The sequence below is a fragment of the Misgurnus anguillicaudatus genome, chromosome 9 (assembly GCF_027580225.2).
Source record: "Misgurnus anguillicaudatus chromosome 9, ASM2758022v2, whole genome shotgun sequence".
In the NCBI taxonomy this organism is placed as follows: domain Eukaryota; kingdom Metazoa; phylum Chordata; class Actinopteri; order Cypriniformes; family Cobitidae; genus Misgurnus; species Misgurnus anguillicaudatus.
Genome location: NC_073345.2, coordinates 28,796,636 through 28,815,709, shown reverse-complemented (window position 1 = coordinate 28,815,709; position 19,074 = coordinate 28,796,636). Strand labels below are relative to the sequence as shown.

The following is a 19,074-nucleotide window of genomic DNA, read 5'->3' as shown; positions in this document are numbered from 1 at the left end:
TTTTTGATGTTATTTAAATATCTTTATAGCTGCCTGCTGGTTTTGTAAGATAAAGATTATAGTTTATATACTGTAATAGCAAAGAACAGGAAATTCTTGTTAATGATGGCCCATTGTTATGTGCAATGAAAGTACTTAAAGCGGTGGTATCCTGGACAGGGTTTACATTAGGCCAGGACTAGGCCTTACACTGCAAAAAAATGATTTTCAAGAAAAAAATTCTTAGTATTGTTTTCAGTAAAAATATCTAAAAATTCTCAAATTAAGATGCTTTTCGTTGATGAGCAAAACGACCCAAGAAAATAGATCTAGTTTTTAGACCAAAAATATCAAATTTAAATGATTTTGTGCATAAAACAAGCAAAAAAAAAAAATCTGCCAATGGGGTAAGCAAAAAATCTTGAAAATTTTTCTTAAACACTAAAATCAAGAAAAAATTCAAGAAAATTTTGCTTACCCCATTGGCAGATTATAATTATTATGATTTTTTTTTACTTCTTTTATGCACAAAATCACTTAAATTTGATATTTTTGGTTTTAAAACTAGACTTGTTTTCAGTAAAAATATCTAAAAATTCTCACATTAAGATGCGTTTTCTTGATGAGCAGGGCGACCCAAGAGAGTGGGTCTAGTTTTTGGACCAAAAATATCAAATTTAAGTGATTTTGTGCATAAAACAAGCAAAAAAAAAATCTGCCAATGGGGTAAGCAAAAAATTGTGAACATTAAACTCAAGAAAAATTCAAGAAAAATTTGCTTACCCCATTAGCAGATTTATTTATTTATTTATTTATTGCTTCTTTTATGCACAAAACCACTTAAATTTGATATTTTTGGTGTGGGAACTGGACTTACTTTCTTGGGTCGTTTTGCTCATCGGGAGAAATCATCTTAATTTGGGAACTTTTAGATATTTTTACTGAAAACCTTACAAAAATACGAAGACTTTTTTCTTGATTTTTTTGCAGTTAGTTATTTTAGGACATTTAACCTGTTTTTACAAATAAAAACCATTTTCTGATGACAACAAAAAAAGATAATTTGATAATGAAAACCACACAACTAATTGTAACCATAGTCCCTTTCACACATACAGTATTTATTGGTAATTTACTGGTAAATTGCAGTTAACAGGTCATGTGTGAACAGAACCTTTCCGGTAAATCAGTGCTGCCAATTTACCAGTAAGAGAGGTTGTAAGATTACCAGTAATTTACTGGTTAGCCCTATGCGTGAACAAAAAATATAGATTACCGGCATATAGAACGGACGACGTCAGACCGCACAGACAGCTTCGGGCCAATCATAACGTTTGGATACCGATGACGCGTTTACCCGCGCACTGTTTACGGACGACGTTTCCACACACACGCAGCTTAAAAGGCCCTGTGCCAAATGGCGCACTTCATGTGGACTTTCGGTCTCGTGGCTTTGAATTGCGCGTGCTCGCTAGTGTTCGAGTCCGTAGGGTGTCCCATCTGTCATTTTTACGCTTTTAAGTGTACTCATCAGCGGCTCCTTTGCCCCCTTGATGCGGTCTTCAGCAAAGCATACCCGCCATTGTTTACAAATACAACACTGAGCTTGCCGGCAACGCGCCACAGGTAACTTCCGCTTTCTCTCCGAGTTTACCGGTATGATATTAATGTGTGAATGATGTCTAATGGTAAAAAGACATCATGTGTATTATTAAATTAATTCTGGTAAATTCATGGTAATTTACCGAAATTACTGTGTGAAAGAGGATATTGACTTCCATAGTAGGAAAAACAGATGTGCTTACCATAATTTATCAAAATATTTTCTTCATTGTTTATCACAATACTTCCATAATATTTGTTTTCCTACTATGGAAGTCAGTGTTTACAATCAACTTTGTGCTTACCATCATTTATCAAAATATCATCTTTTGTGTTCATCAAGATAAAAAAACGTAAATGATGACAGAATTTTCATTTTTGGATAGAATTTTAGCCCTGCATGGGAAACCACCCCCAAGTATATTTAAACTTAATCCTTTTACTACTAAGAATTTAGGTCAATGTCAGAAAGTGTCCCAGTTTACCTAAATTCTATTTTACTGTTAAAGGTGAATGACTATTACTGACTATGAGTTAGATTTGAAATTGCAATGTGAATACTCATTTAAATATATGGTTATGGACTAAATTAAAAGTCCTTTAACAATATGCATTTTATAAACTTTGCTTAAAAATATATTCATTGACCTTGTGCACAGTACTGTCAACCATATGATGTTTTGTTTGTGTATATAAAGTCAAGCTATGCCGTATGTCTCGCATGAGAATGATGGCGTCTGTATGATATGGTATTAAATCTGATGCGATGGAACAATCTGTACACATGGCCCAGTAAACAGCTGCTGAATTGCCTCTGCAAGAATGACAAGCCCTCCACCTTCACCTCAATATCATCATCCAAAGTCAAATGACTTACAGTATTGGCTCATTACTATATATAAATGCAAACACATTTTCAAAGCAATGTAGAATATGTCCTCTTATTTATTCGCTGTTGGAAAGCTTGGGCTGCTAACATGCATCACCTAAGAACTGTGAATTGTTGCACGATATGTAATTTACACTGTATGCATAATTCATGCAAATCTATAGTATAGCTCTAGAGTCTTATCCTTATACAGGTAGTTGTAGCATACTGAAATATGTGCGTTATCAGAAGTCCTTCTGTGTTGAGTGATCTGTATACTGAAAATAGTTTTGTTTATTGGATCTGTGCTTCCTGGGATATTGAGAAAAATCGTAAACATTTGATTTTTTGGTCATTGAATTCACTTTATTAAAATCACCCAAACGTTTGTCTAACTTTTGCTGTACACACGTACTTAAAAAAAGACATTTCCATAATCCATCAGTGACATTGATATAATTGTATCTAGTAAACATGACACACAATACATTTACAATAAACTTCATACACCAAGAACAAAACTTGCTACAGCAGATCCATACTGTACATTATTCCTTATAGGTGTCATCATGCCCTGTACCATACGAGGAAACTGTGCCATATGCATCACATGTTGTGTGCATACTGTACTCATTAACCCGTCTGATAAATACAACTGGGTCAGTAGGCATACCAATAGCAGACGTGCCATCTGTTTTCAACAGCTAATGATCAATTAACTGTCACAGTAATAAAAATACCCTTTACATGTAGACACAAGTATCCACACTTCATAATCCCACAACAGCAGTCCATAGAGTTCTTCTGTGTCTCTGCTCTGATTGGCTGAGGTGGTTGTGAGGTCACACCGTGGCTATTTAGTGTGATAATGGCGTTTGATGACACAGGATACAAACACCATTGTCACACTCCACAGCTCAGGAGGACAAAAACTGACACGGCCTAAAAAAAAGAAAAAAAAATCACATAAACCATTTAGTTTCATTAGTAAATATATCCTACAATGACAGTAGTTACCCAGAAAGCAAACACTGGTGCGGTAGTATTACGGTAAAATCAGTGTAAAATCTGTACTGTTTTGTGTTTAAACACTCACTAAAATTGTATCGAACAAAAATGAAGTAATGTGAACAACTTAGACACTGTGGTCTATGTGTAAATGTTATCCACCTGTAGTTAGATTACATCTTTTGGGAACTGGGGAAATAGTACAGCTGCTCTCCGCATGACTGACATGTAAATCTGCCCACCATTTGTGCCCTAGATCAGTGGTTCTCAAACTGGGGTCCGGGCCCCCAGGGGGGCCGCGAGATGGTGCCAGGGGGGCCCCAGTTTTATGACATTTTATAAAATACATTAATTTATAATGAATTCTGTGTAATTAAACCTAAAAAAAATAAGGCTACTAACCTGTAAGTACTACTTTGTATAACTTAATATGTTTTGTTTAAATAAAATGTTAAATTTTAGAAGAGTTTTTGTCATAAGTTTTCTTTGGGGGGGCCGCGAAGGAATGCACCGTACACAGGGGGGCCGCACGTGGAAAAAGTTTGAGAACCACTGCCCTAGACTCCTACTTAGTCAGTATCACTGCTAATAGCTATTATTATACAATAATGCACCTGCATCACCTTCAGTCATGACAGCGTTCAAATGCCTTATTGCTTTTATAAAATATATATATTTATAGACATGCGTTATTCAATATATTAATTTAATAAGCATATTCTGAAGTGCTATGCTTATAATAGTAGATATAATCCCTGACACAACTTCTAGATTTTCTTTTATATCTAGTGTTGTTACAGATAGATTTTGCATTTGGATTTACCTTAATGTACAAAAAAAAATCTTACCGTACCTACCTAAAAAGTTAAATCACTTTTGATTGAGATAATAGTCAAAATACAAGAAACAAAAGAAATACCGTTATGGTAGATAGGTTGTAACTTACTGCAGACTACCGTCTTGTAAAGATGGTTGATCCTCATGTCTCTCGGTGTCTTTAACTATAATGGGGTTACTGACAAAGGAAGCATTTCACAAAACAATAAACCAAAACTCACTTTCTCAGTCTGTTCCCGTGGTCCACCAGAACGAGAAACAAGTCGTCGCTCTGAACAGACTGATCATTTCATTCTCACTTAACCTTCCTATATGTACCTAGAGGGGGTTTAGTTAAACAGTTAGTGCTTTTTTGAGATAAGCCTGGAGAGGTATTGATCCACAGTGACGTGGGGACGAGGTCACTAACCCAAAACCTGGGAGTGCTTTTAAAAAAACATTAAAAACGATAATTTTATCCGAACACTTTCACTCTTAACTTCAATGGTTTAAACACCAGATTTCTGTTACTATGGCAACAAATATATTTTAATGACTAGCTAGGGGACAGGGCACCTGAAATGCATTGCTGAGCTCACTGACCTGTAATCATCCCTTGGCTTCTTAGAATATTATTTGTACTTGGTTATATGTAAACATTATTTATATTATTAATAATAATCATCATATACATTTTATAAAGTACAAAATAATATATACACATTATTATTATGCATTTTTAATGCCCAGATATCTCAAGAAATTTATAGCAGTAAAACCAGACATGCATTGACACTGCTGAATTGTATGTCAACATCGCTGCCATATTAGGAAGGTCAAGCCTGTCCTATAAAGTAAAGGGCAGTTATAGTATATGTATGTACATATGTTATGATTTGTCAGCCGTAACACTTTTGGTTACCTGGCTTTTCTAGCAGCTTTTCAGTTAATTCATTTGTAAAATAATTTAAAGATCATCACCCTCAGACTTGACTCTAATACATGAGTCTTTGACTCAGTTTTATCTCCGTTTTATGTTTTGGTTAGTAAGATGCCACTGGCAAATAGTTCAAATGCAGATTTTTATAATAAATTAGACTTCCTTTAAACTTTATGCAGCAACAAGTTTCTGAATTGTGGTGTAAAAAGTAGTCTGTGCATCAATGAGCTAGTTTGCTATGTCCTTTTTGAGTCCCTGTCCACCCTTACGCCATACAGGTTTACATGGCAGAAAATCCATGAGCGAAGAAGACCACCAGTTTAAGATTGATGCTGTGTTGTGGAATGGTATGTTATGGTAATGTATGGTATGCAACTTTCGGTTGTTACATTATGGCAACTTATGGTATGTTACATTATGGCATTGTATGGTACGTTACTTTATGGCAAGGTATATATTACATTAAATACCATACTTTGCCAAAACCTAACATACCATACGTTTCCATAACGTTCCGTATGTTACGTTATGGCAATGTTTGGTATGTCACATTATAGCAATGCATGGTATGTTGCGTTATTGAAATGTTTGGTATGTTACGTTATGGCAACGTTCAGTATGTTATGTTATGGTAATGTATGTCACACTCTGGCAACGTATGGTATGTTAGATTATGGCAGCGTATGGTATGTTAGGTCATGGCAACGTTCAGTATGTTATGTTATGGTAATGTATGTCACAATATGGCAATGCATGGTATGTTGCGTTATTGAAACATTCGGTATGTTACGTTATGGCAACGTATGGTATGTTAGGTTATGACAACGTTCAGTATGTTATGTTATGGTAATGTATGTCACACTATGCCAACATATGATATGTTAGATTATGGCAGCGTATGGTATGTTAGGTCATGGCAACGTTCGGTATGTTATGTTATGGTAATGTTTGGTATGTCACGTTATGGCAACATATGGTATGTTACTTTATGGCAATGTATGGTATGTTAGGTTATGGCAGTGTTCAGTAATTTATGTTATGGTAGTGTTCAGTATGTTACATTATAGCAACATATGGTGTTACGTTATGGCAATGTTCGGTATGTTACGTTATGGCAGTGTTAAGTATGTTACGTTATAGCAACAGGTGTTACGTTATGACAATGTTCGGTATGTTACGTTATGGCAGTGTTAAGTATGTTACATTATAGCAACATATGGTGTAACGTTATGGCAGTGTTTAGTATGTTACATTATAGCAACATATGGTGTTACGTTATGACAATGTTCGGTATGTTACGTTATGGCAGTGTTTAGTATGTGACGTTATAGCAACATATGGTGTTACGTTATGGCAGTGTTTAGTATGTTACATTATAGCAACATATGGTGTTACGTTATGGCAGTGTTTAGTATGTTACGTTATAGCAACATATGGTGTTACGTTATGGCAGTGTTTAGTATGTTACGTTATAGCAACATATGGTGTTACGTTATGGCAGTGTTTAGTATGTTACGTTATAGCAACATATGGTGTTACGTTATGGCAGTGTTTAGTATGTTACGTTATAGCAACATATGGTGTTACGTTATGACAATGTTAGGTATGTTACATTATGGCAGTGTTAAGTATGTTACATTATAGCAACATATGGTGTTATGGCAGTGTTTAGTATGTTACGTTATGGCAGTGTTCAGTATGTTACATTATAGCAACATATGGTGTTACGTTATGGCAGTGTTTAGTATGTTACGTTATGGCAGTGTTTAGTATGTTACATTATAGCAACATATGGTGTTACGTTATGGCAGTGTTTAGTATGTTACGTTATAGCAACATATGGTGTTACGTTATGGCAGTGTTTAGTATGTTACGTTATGACTGTGTAGTATGTTACATTATAGCAACATATGGTATGTTACGTTATGGCAATGTTCAGTATGTTACGTTATGGCAGTGTTTAGTATGTTACGTTATGACTGTGTAGTATGTTACATTATAGCAACATATTGTATGTTATGTTATGGCAGTGTTCAGTATGTTACGATATGGCAACATTGGATATGTTACTTTATGGCACCGTATGGTATTTTACAATATGGCAACATTGGGTATATTACGTTATGGCACGGTATGGTATTTTACAATATGGCAACATTGGGTATATTACGTTATGGCACCGTATGGTATGTTACACTATGGCAACGTTGGGTATATTACGTTATGGCAACGTTGGGTATGTTACATTGCAGCACCACAGGGTGTGGTGGGCCACTCTGGGTAAGAAAGTCCAGGGACACTTTTTAGTCCCAGTCTGCTTCTGGTAAGATTTACTTTCCAACCAACTTTCACTGGTTAACAAGCACAAGCTTCCTTATGGCAATGATTTAGTAACTGGAGAATGTTTTGACCTCCCCAACATGACGGACTCTTTGATATGAAGAAGCAGTAGGCCAAACAGCGTCGTCAGTGCGTCGTCTATTTGTGCCTGAGAATAAAATGATTACATTGTTTGTTTCATAACTCCACAAAATGTATATAACCCTCATACTAGACTTCTAAGAAGCGTTGACAAACATAATACCTGTTTGTAGATAACAAACATTACCGTTACATCAATGAATGTTGAAGCTTGAATCCAGTTCTTTTCATGTGATGTTGGACCTGTTTGTGATTGCCCAAAGAAAACGCTTGATAAAGTGTACAGGAAAGCAATCGGCTTCTGTTTGCTTGTCCTTGAATCTGATAGCTTCCAGATTGCACATGTGAATGAACTAAGTTTCCTTCACCGCATGGCAGAGCTCTCGCGCCATGTGCTCGGTATGACACCTCTAAAAGATTTGACATATTAACAAATTTAAGTCAGAATACAGTTATTTAAAAATAACATACTTTTGATGCAAAAACTTTTTGTTGTAAAATAGAGAGAAATAACAACACGTTACTATACTTTCACTATACACCTTTTAGTATAATTTACTACTTTAGTACTATAGTAAAGTTTTTTTTACTGAAGTACTGTATATAGTATACTATAAAAGCTTCTTACCATAGTAAAAATTGTGTAAATTAAAACTTACATATTTAATTTTTTTATGTGGTATGTTATAGTATACTATAATATTTACTATACTTAACTGCAGTTAACCTCATTATATATTATACTACATTTCTTTACAAATACTATAGTATTTTTTATATGGGATAGTTTCATTATAATAATAGCAATATAAAAATACATTTAATTCTTATATAATTCTTTGGCATCTGTAAAGGATAGCCAACATATTTTTTTAAATAAGAGCAGTACATATTTTTTTATGTAAAACAAATCATTATATATAAAGATTAATTATAAAATAAATATAAAACAAACATGATAATATAAATATCAATGGCTAATTTAAAAAATATTTTAAATGTTGCAATAAATGATGTGGGCTAGTCATGTAGAAAATCTGAACGCAGCCTTGAACTAGATTCAAAAGTCTGAGCGGTTGCCAGATTTTAACCCAGTTACCTACACAACTTTGTAACAGGTCAAATCAACAAAACTTTGCTGATATGCAAATAAGGAACTAAACACTGACATTAAAGAAACTTTCCACCCTGTTCGTTGTAACCTTAACCTAGTTTATCTAAGGCTGACACTCTGGAGTTATGCATTATTATACATTATATATCAAATCAGAGCACATCTTTAAGAGATGCAAACGGGTGATTCTCACGAAACCATTGAAACACCACGGCACTAATGATTTTAGCTTTAAAATGTGTAATATAGTAACATTAAAAAGCATCAGAATTAACACAATACTGTGTTCTACCTTGCACAATGTGTGATTTCAACATAAGAATTTATAATTGTAAATTTTATCTCATTTTCTGCTGAAATTCTCATTACCGCAATGTGTCCGGCTGTGTTTGAACATGCGTTATGTTGTAATTTAATCAAATTAACACAAAAATATTTAAAAAAATAATAAATGGATGTTTTGCTAGACTACTTTAGATGACAGAAAAAATATTTACTGAATATTCATGTATAATAATAATGAAGAAAAATTAAGAAAATGATGTGTCCATGCCTGATGTTCTCATCCTCCGCAACACTTTTTGAGAACAGTTTAAGCACACATACAGAATTTTAATAAAGTTTGATTTTGAGTGACCAAGCACATGGACCAGTTACTTCAAGATGGCTACCAGGTAAGATCATTTTTTTACAGTTAATTTTAAATATTGTCTTGTCAGAATGTTTACACAACATTTTGATTATCATTGCCGCAACAGATGCTTATTAAATGTTAATTTAATTAATAGAAGCATAATACTTTGATTTTAAATGCATGTGCAGAATCTCCAAATTATGTTCTTTCAGGTTTGTCATGTCATTTTGAAAATATGTCAGTGTTGATGTTTTCTGACTGTTGCGGTAATGAGATTTTTTAGGACTAATTTTTTTAATTATGTTACAAAAAGTGTTAAATGATAAGTAAAAGTTTTTAAATTAATGTTCCCATTTACTCCAGACTTTGTTTTTCAATGTCTGGTGGGAAAAAAAGTAAATTTAAGCAATTTTTACATTTTCATGCTTGACATTTTTAAAACCAAGTTTTCGTGAGAATCACCCAAACATTTACATATACAAAGTTTATTAATGATCCTTAAAACAAAGGTCTTTCCTTAAAGGGTCTAAAAATGCCCCAAATTTTCAGGCTTTTTAATCACAGTAATACAACAGTATGCCTGATTCCATTTATCAGTTTATTTTGAAGTCTTGCCGTGAACAGGAACCAAGACAAAGTAAATGTTCCTCATCAATAAAAAACAAATAAGAAAGGGTAATTTATAGCAATAACAATAATCATATTATCACAAACCTACGGAGCCACATTCAGATTAAAGCGGCCCGAAATGTGTGAGTGAGGAGGGAGGAAGAAGAACAGAAAGTATAAACAGAACCAGTCTGAAGTCTTACTCAAGGTGAAGCTCACTTCTACCAATCTGATCCAGGAACAGCTGCCAACTCAACCTATTCCATTCCAGCTCATTATACTGTAGGTTGAGCCGGCAAGCTGACTCCAGATCAGCTGTAGGGGTAAGCTATAACCTGAACGTCCCTGCTAGATGGCAGGTGTGTTAGCGGCAGGCAGATTCTAAACACAAGAGATATTGCACCAAGTAACCGAGTGTCATTAAAGAAACGAAATATAACAGAATCACATTCAAGTTCACAAAAAAAGGTGAAATGATCAATAAAGTGCCCGTTTAGGTTCAGTGGTGTTAGAAGAAAGAAAAACTAAGAAAGAAAGTTTACTGCGAGACTTGCAGTGTTTGAATCACAGCGCTTTTAAGATAGCTTCACTCTTGCATTTCATATTAATACTTCCGACAGATTTAACACATACAGTAAAAGAATGCAACCATTCCTTACCCCAAAACAAACTCATTTACAGCATTATGAACAGGTATAATCATAATTAAGATAAGAACAATATTTATTACAGTTTAAGAAAACCCATTCTCACAAACTAATTTACATGTCAAACGCACGTCCATGTTTATCCGTGACGATCGTACTTTTTAGAATAGTTATATAATTACTACGTAATCATATTGAAACACAAGATACATGTTCATGCCAGTTTGATAGCAATACAATAATCATGATGATGATCATGTTATTTTGTTAGTTTTTACCCACAATGATATGGATATGGACAGGCCACAGATGCATTTGCGATAACATTGTTTTTAAAATAGTAAACCACATTGTTGGTACAAATATCCGTTTACTCGATAAGAACGATCATATTAACAGCGATAATAAACTATTAAAAACAATTATCAACATCCTGTCGCATTGCAAAAGAAGATAAAAAAATAATCCTCGAGGAAGAAAGGGGAAACTTGGCGTTGTTGACAGAATTGAGGTGAGGATGATGTAGCGCCCTTCATCCTGGCTGTAATTCCTAAGGTAATCTGGTGGTAATAAGACCTGATAAGACGACAGTTCATCGTTGCTTCTTCGTTACGTTACGTTGGCAAGAAACGGGATTGGTCGCGATGGTTCTAATGCTTTATTCAAGGCCACACCCACTACGAGGCCACACCCACCTAGGCCAGTCCGAACACTGAAGTGTATCTGAGCAAATTCTTACTGTTACTGTAAATAATGCAACACTACTTTGGCCTCAGAGAGTATTAAAAAAAAGAAAAGTGTTGGAGGGGAAATGGTTCGTAGAGTTGTTTGGCGTCTCGCAAAACAGGTTCACAGCCAATGGCATTCCAGCTAGACGGATACATGCATATACTGTGTGACATCACACGTCTGCGGCTGCTGGGATCTTGCTGTACATGGCAACTCGAGAGTGTGTGTATGTGGGTATAAGTGTGTGTTGTACATGTCTCTGCTCGAAGGTTGCATTAGGAGATCGTGTGAATATAAATGGAGTTTCCTTAGTCGACGCCCTCGAAGCCTTGGGCGTTCTCCACCGCCATCAAAAGCTTTTCCCGCAGGTCATCAAATGACTCGTAAGTCGGGAGATCCAAACGATTGAAGCTGAGAGGAGAAGAAAGACAAAATGATCATAAACGAATATACGCGTCACGATTCTGTTACATTGATGTAGTTTAGCACATTTACGAATACTTAATCAACGTACGCAGCCCATTCTCATGAAATGCATATAAATAGCACACAATTGAAAAATTGTGCAATACATGCGCCAAATTCCAATTTTGCGTGCATATCATACGTCAGTCTTTCCCGTTCCCTTATATGGCGCATCTACTAGTGTCGTATTATTTATTGGTTTCTCTTTTTTCATTTTTTTTTTACCATCACTTGGGTTTGGGGTTAGAGCAAGTTGTTGTTACATAAAATGACATCCTAACCCAAACCCCAATTCTAACCCCAACTCTAAGCAACCATGGTTTAAAAATAGACAAAACATGAAGACATGAAACATTCCTATATATTAAATGACAAATTAGAATTTGACTTATGTATTTGCATGACTTTTTAACTGCGGCTGACGAACGAGAGGCTGTGCTAGTAGTTATGTAAAAAAAAAAGTAATATTCAAACCCGCTCTACAAAATAAAATCTAAAATAAAGGGTTCTTTGGAGTGATAAAATAAAATAATAATTTAAAAATAAACGTTAAAAAAATGCTTTGTGGATGTTAACTTTTCAAATTCTTTAAAAAAACAATTCTTTAGTTTTTTTAACAGTTTGGTTCCATAAAGAAATGTTAACATCCACAAAACGTTTTTTTTACATTTTATAACGTTAAAAAATATAACTGTTAAAAAAAGTAATAAATCAAACCCAATTTTTTAAAATAAAGGTGCTATAAAGGGTTCTTTGGAACGGTAACATAAAAGACACGTTTAAAAATAAACGTCAAAAAAACGTTTTGTAGATGTTAACTTTTTCTGGGGATGTTAACATAATTATGGTCCTAGATGCTGATTGGTCAATAGCTGTGATTTTTTCACGTATTATTTGTATTACCACACAACAGCCATACAATCTTAAAAATAAACAATTCTTTAGTTTTTTTTAAATAGTTTGGTTCCATAAAGAAATGTTAACATCCACAAAAAGTTTTTTAAAATTTTTATAACGATAAAAAAATGTAAATTTTAAAAAAAGTAATAAATCAAACCCAATTTTTTTTAAATAAAGGTGCTATAAAGGGTTCTTTGGAACGGTTACATAAAAGACCTGTTTAAAAATAAACGTCAAAAAATTTTTTGTGGATGTTAACTTTTTCTGGGGGTGTTAACATAATTATGGTCCTAGATGCTGATTGGTCAATAGCTGTGCTTTTTTGCTATTATTTGTATCACTACACAGCAGCCATACAATATTAAAAATAAACAATTCTTTACATTTTTTTAACAGTTTGGTTCCATAAAGAAACGTTAACATCCACAAAACGTAAACATTTTTATAACGATAAAACATTTAACTGTTAAAAAAGTAATAAATCAAACCCAATTTTTTAATATAAAGGTGTTATAAAGGGTTCTTTGGAACAATAACATAAAAGAACCGTTTAAAAATAAACGTTAAAAAAACGTTTTGTGGATTTTAACTTTTTCTGGGGGTGTTAACATAATTATGGTCCTAGATGCTGATTGGTCAATAGCTGTGCTTTTTTGCTATTATTTCTATCACTACACAGCAGCCATACAATCTTAAAAATAAACAATTCTTTACATTTTTTTAACAGTTTGGTTCCATAAAGAAACGTAACATCCACAAAACGTTTTTTAAACATTTTTATAACAATAAAAAATGTAACTGTTAAAAAAAGTAATAAATCAAACCCAAGTTTTTTAATATAAAGGTGTTATAAAGGGTTCTTTGGAACGATAACATAAAATAACCGTTTAAAAATAAACGTTAAAAAACGTTTTGTGGATGTTAACTTTTTTTTGTGGATGTTAAACATAATTATGGTCCTGGATGCTGATTGGTCAATAGCTGTGCTTTTTTGCTATTATTTGTATTACTACACAACATCCATACAATCTTAAAAAAAACTATTCTTTAGTTTTTTTAACAGTTTGGTTCCATAAAGAAACGTTAACATCCACAAAACGTAAAATTTTTTATAATGATAAAACATTTAACTGTTAAAAAAGTAATAAATCAAACCCAATTTTTTAAAATAAAGGTGTTATAAAGGGTTCTTTGGAACAATAACATAAAAGAACCGTTTAAAAATAAACGTTAAAAAAACGTTTTGTGGATTTTAACTTTTTCTGGGGGTGTTAACATAATTATGGTCCTAGATGCTGATTGGTCAATAGCTGTGCTTTTTTGCTATTATTTGTATCACTACACAGCAGCCATACAATCTTAAAAATAAACAATTCTTTCGTTTTTTTCAACAGTTCTGTTCCATAAAAAAAACGTTAACATCCACAAAACGTTTTTTAAACATTTTTATAACGATAAAACATTTAACTGTTAAAAAAGTAATAAATCAAACCCAATTTTCTAAAATAAAAGGTGCTATAAAGGGTTCTTTGGAACAATAACATAAAAGAACCGTTTAAAAAATAAACGTAAAAAACTTTTGTGGATGTTAACGTTTCTTTATGGAACCAAACTGTCAAAAAAATAAAATACAATAAAGGATTGTTTTTTTTTTAAGATTGTATGGCTGCTGTGTAGTGACACAAAAAACATCATGAAAAAGCACAGATATCAACAAATTAGCAACCAGGACCATAATTATGTTTTTTATAATTGAAAATAAAACATTTATGGCATAGTCACATAAACGCTTATATACCTATAAAAAGGAAAGAAAGAAAAAAAGCAAAGTATTGGTGTTTTGTATACATAAAGTGGCCAAATCCTGGTGGGCTTACCACGTGTGAGCACGAGGGAGTTTGTCAGGTGTTCCCCACTGCTCTATAGTAAACAACTGCGGCCCATTGGAACCTGTGAGAGACCACATAATTCATCAAGGACCAATCAGGTGACACCAAACTTATCCTATAGCTCTCAAAGGGGAAAGGTTAGAGCTGAAAACAGAGGAAGCTGCTATAAACATCTTCCTTTACATTAAGTCTTCATTGCATCATCAAAACACTAAGCAACTTTATTATTAACACTAAACCAGATCGAGTTCAATAACTAAACACTGTACATATATAGCCACAGAAAAAATAAGAGACAATTTCTATTGTCCCTTTTGGCTTTTCTAGATTTACTATTTATATGTATATGTTTAACCCTTTAACTGGCGCAGGCCTTTTTGAGTGGGGGGGGGCTTGAAAAGGTGATGTTCACCTTCAAGTTAATAACTCTGACTTTTTTTGGTCTAGAAGCCTAATTTTGGTCTTGTTTTAAAGAAGACACTTTAACGCGTTTTTTTTACGGAAGTGTCTGGAGGTGAAAATATATTTTTATAGCAGTTTACATTTATTTGTAATAAAATAAAAAATGCAATATAGTATTATTTTAATACATAAAATTATCAAAAAACTGAGGTTTGTGTTGGTTTGCTGTAGGGTTTGCTGCATACTCTTGTCACAAATTAATAAATTACAGTTTATTACATTATAATTACTGCTAAAAGGTTTTGAAAAATATGAAAACTACATTCTTAGATCTTTCCAACAATATATAGTTTGTCGTGATAGATTAACATTTACATAAAAAATATTGAAGTTAACTTAGGTGTCCTGCCTCAGTTAAAGGTGCAGTGTGTAATTTGTAGAAGGATCTCTTGACAGAAATGCAGAATAATATACAAAACAATATTATCAGGGATGTATAAAAACCATTCATAATGAACCGTTATGTTTTTATTACCTTAGAATGAGACGTTTTTATCTACATACCGAGGGTCCCCTTACATGGAATTTGCCATATGTGCCGCCATGTTTCTACAGAAGACCTTAACGGACAAACTTTTTTACTAAGTTGTCTCCGACCATAACATGTTTGTCCGGTTGCGCCTACCGTAGCTTCCCTATGCATTTCAAAAGCGAGGGGTAAGCAGTGGTTGCAATTCGCAACCTCACCACTAGTTGCTGCTAAAATTTACACACTGCACCTTTAACGGGTTAAGTAAAATGATAATTTGTGTTACATTCTGTCAACTATAACATTTCTGCCAAATTCTTAATTAAAATTAAAAAAAAGTTTTTATTTGCATTTATTTACTGAAAATTGAAATGGGGAAAACCTGGTCAAAATAACAACAACAAAAAACATGCAGTGTTTTCCGATCTTCAAAACTGCAGAGAAAACAAGTTCAAATTCATTTCTTAACAACAAAATACTAATGTTTTTACATGTATTTTAGGAAAAAAATCAAATTTTTTTTTGGAAAAACCCTGATTTTTAGTCACATCTTCATGATCTCTACATTTGCTATTGCGTGACTTTATGTCACTCCTGAGGTTTGCTTTTGTTGAAATTCAACAGTCTCTGCACTAAAATGGTCACAATACATCTAGATACAATACATCTGTAGTGGTCTCTTTATTTTTTTTCTGTGGCTTTATGTGAAAATCTAGTTTAAGTATTTTTTGTGATTTACTGTTTTCTACATAAAATTATCCAACATAATGTAAATAACACTCTGTGAAAATATAACCTACATATCTTTATGATAAATTGACTGTGTCAAAGATTGAAATCAATGACTGAAATCAAACTTTGATACTCTTAATCTCATCATTAGATTCTGAGACTTTAATCTGAATTTCACAAAAAGGGTCACATATAAGTTATTGCCTGCAATTCACCATAATGACGCTTAATCAGGGTACTCGAAAACATATTTTACCATAGAGTTCAGCAAAGCCGTTCATTGGCACTCTGGACGTTCCGGTGACAAACTGCAGAAGTCTGATCCTCTTCTCTGCATCCATTAACAACACAGCCTGAACAGAGATGAAATCAAACAAAGATTTAATGCCAGATATACTTTTACGTGTTCACTCCATAGTCACTTTAGACAGCTATATATTCATCACATTTCCATGAATGAAAGACGCAGTTCATGCTGTTCTTACAAATGTGCTTCGTCATATTTAAAGGCAAATTTTTATGGCTTCGAACGCAAAACCCTCTAAGTGCGTCTGACATGTTTTCTTGTAAATGAGCATTTTTAATCAGACTCTCAATGGATTCTGCCAACAAACCGGGTTTTCAAAACTAGCGTTATTTTCAATGGCTTGAGGCCGGGATTAAGCGGATTTGAATATTAATATTTCAACTAAATGAATAGAAAATGTTTATGTTTATCGATTCTATGTTACAGCGTAATTTCATATTTTATCATTAACTCTTTCACCGCCCTTGACGAGTTAACTCGTCAATTATGAATAAAACGCTTCCCTGCCAATGAAGAGTATTTCTGGCTTTCTGCAATACCACTACTATCCACCGGGTGGCACAGGTCACATGACGTGCGCAAAAATCACATGATCATTCTTTAGATATGGCGCGGCATGTTTGATTGGAAAACAAGACAGATTGGTGTCACCAAGAGCCGTCAAGTGCAAGATATCAAAATACAGCAAGAGCAATTCGGGAGTCAACTGCTCTGTATGGTTTCGAGTCGCTCTCGCTGTATTTTGATGTCATACGCATGTTGGTCTGTGGGGCGCCGCATGAAGTAAAACACACCCGTCGCCACGGACCCTGTCCCAAATGGCACACTCCGGACTTGTGGACCTCCTCAGAGTCCACTTTGATGACATCATGTAGTGCAGACCTTAGGGACCCTTGACGCGAGTCCAAGAGGGTGCACCGGAGTCGTAATTTGGGACAGACTTAAGCGTCACGGCAGAAGGTGCCCATCAGTGTGAACTCCTCCCATCCGTTGTCTAATTGCTCTTTCGCAAGGACTTCTGGGTTGGTAAAGTGCTCGAAGCCTGCTGCAGTTCGGGCTTCGCCGAAGAACGCATCAAGGGTGCAAAGGGGGCGCTGCTGAGCACACTTCGGAGCGTAAAAATGACAGATGGGACACCCTACGGACTCGTAGACTAAGTGAGCATGCCCAATTTAAGGCCACGAGACCGAAAGTCCACATAAAGTGCGCCATTTGCGACAGGGCCATGGACTTATCACGAGACAACAAAATAACGTTTTAGTCGCATAACATCAGTAAATGGAAACGTAATTTCGCAATAGTTTTTTGTCGACATTTAGAAAATAATGCTAAAGTTTTGCGCAAATCTTAGCTGGTGTAAACTGTGAAAAATACTATACAAATACACTTAAATTAAACTGAATCAAACAGGATCAGGACGTGTTGCGAGCAAAGCTAGAACTTGCGTGGTGACTCGATGTGTCAAAACTGCCAGGCCTCAGCTCTAATCTGTGTGACAGATTTACTTATGGACTATGTACTGTATTGTAGGTTAAATTTGTATGTATTTGAGTTTGTGTGTTTGAGTCTGGTTCCAGAATGCAGATAAGACGTTCCCGATGCTCTTTCTAACTCTTTCATCAGTGCAAACATTTAAAGAGCCTCAAATCAAACTTTGATCAGTAACTATCTGATGTGTACATAACATGAGGTCACACACGCACACACAGAGTTTACAAGGTATATTAAAAAACACAATATAATCCTAAACACAATATTTTCTTCAAGTGTTCGTGATTACAGATTTGGCAGAGACAGCAACTAATCCGTGCATTTAAGCTATACATTTGATCAGTATGTGTGTTCACGGGGAATCAAACCCACAACCTTTGCACCACTAACGCAATGTTTTAGCAAATGGGCTGCAGTAGCTGATCTGAAGGCTTCCTTGGTCCTTGCAGGGCATCTACTAGGACATAACCTTGCTTTATTAGCTTAGCTCAAAATGGACTAAAGATATGAGAAAGGATCATTTCTGTATTAAAAAGGGCCGTACATACCTTCCAGAACCACTGGATCACAGGGTGATTGGGACAGTAGCCGTTCTTATAGATGGTGTGCTGTCTCCAGTCATTAACATCCACATCTCCCAGGCCACACATCAACAGCTGAAGACAGAAAACATAAACAAAATTTTATAAAACAAAATAAAACTGACTACAAAATAATGTTACTTTTTTATACATGGCATATTTCAGCAACCTTTACTGTACATCCCGACTTTATTAAACATGGAAATGCCACAAGATGTCAACATCAATTTACTATCAATAAACACATCTACAGGAAGGTTTAATGCAATAATTTTAATATAAACATAAAAATTATTTAAACAAACAAAAACCCAGTGAAAACACAAAGGAGAAATTAAAAATATATGTAAGCCTATGACAGTCTTAGACATGGAGGATGCAGTCTCCATGACAACAGCGGGAACTAAGTTA

The 19,074-nt window shown here is 34.4% G+C and overlaps 1 protein-coding gene and 1 long non-coding RNA gene across 10 annotated transcripts in view; both read right to left on the bottom strand.

Annotated features, from left to right (window-relative positions):
- Positions 1-2,494: 2,494 nt before the first annotated feature.
- LOC129423822 (uncharacterized) lies at positions 2,495-4,607 on the bottom strand. The gene is made up of 2 exons (XR_008637874.2): positions 4,404-4,607; positions 2,495-3,391 (listed from the first exon to the last, which is right to left on the bottom strand). It is a non-coding gene; the product is annotated as an uncharacterized lncRNA (long non-coding RNA).
- A 5,354-nt stretch (positions 4,608-9,961) lies between these two features.
- The window catches only part of nedd4l (NEDD4 like E3 ubiquitin protein ligase), a 121,984-nt gene continuing 112,871 nt past the window's right edge, over positions 9,962-19,074 (bottom strand). For all 9 annotated transcript variants that reach the window (XM_073871455.1, XM_073871456.1, XM_073871457.1 and 6 more), the window contains 4 exons: positions 18,631-18,738; positions 16,541-16,637; positions 14,610-14,682; positions 9,962-11,778 (listed from right to left, as the gene is read on the bottom strand). In XM_073871455.1, the coding sequence (XP_073727556.1) occupies positions 11,676-11,778; positions 14,610-14,682; positions 16,541-16,637; positions 18,631-18,738 (381 nt within the window). In that variant the 3' untranslated portion in view covers positions 9,962-11,675. The remainder of the gene's footprint in view (positions 11,779-14,609; positions 14,683-16,540; positions 16,638-18,630; positions 18,739-19,074) is intronic.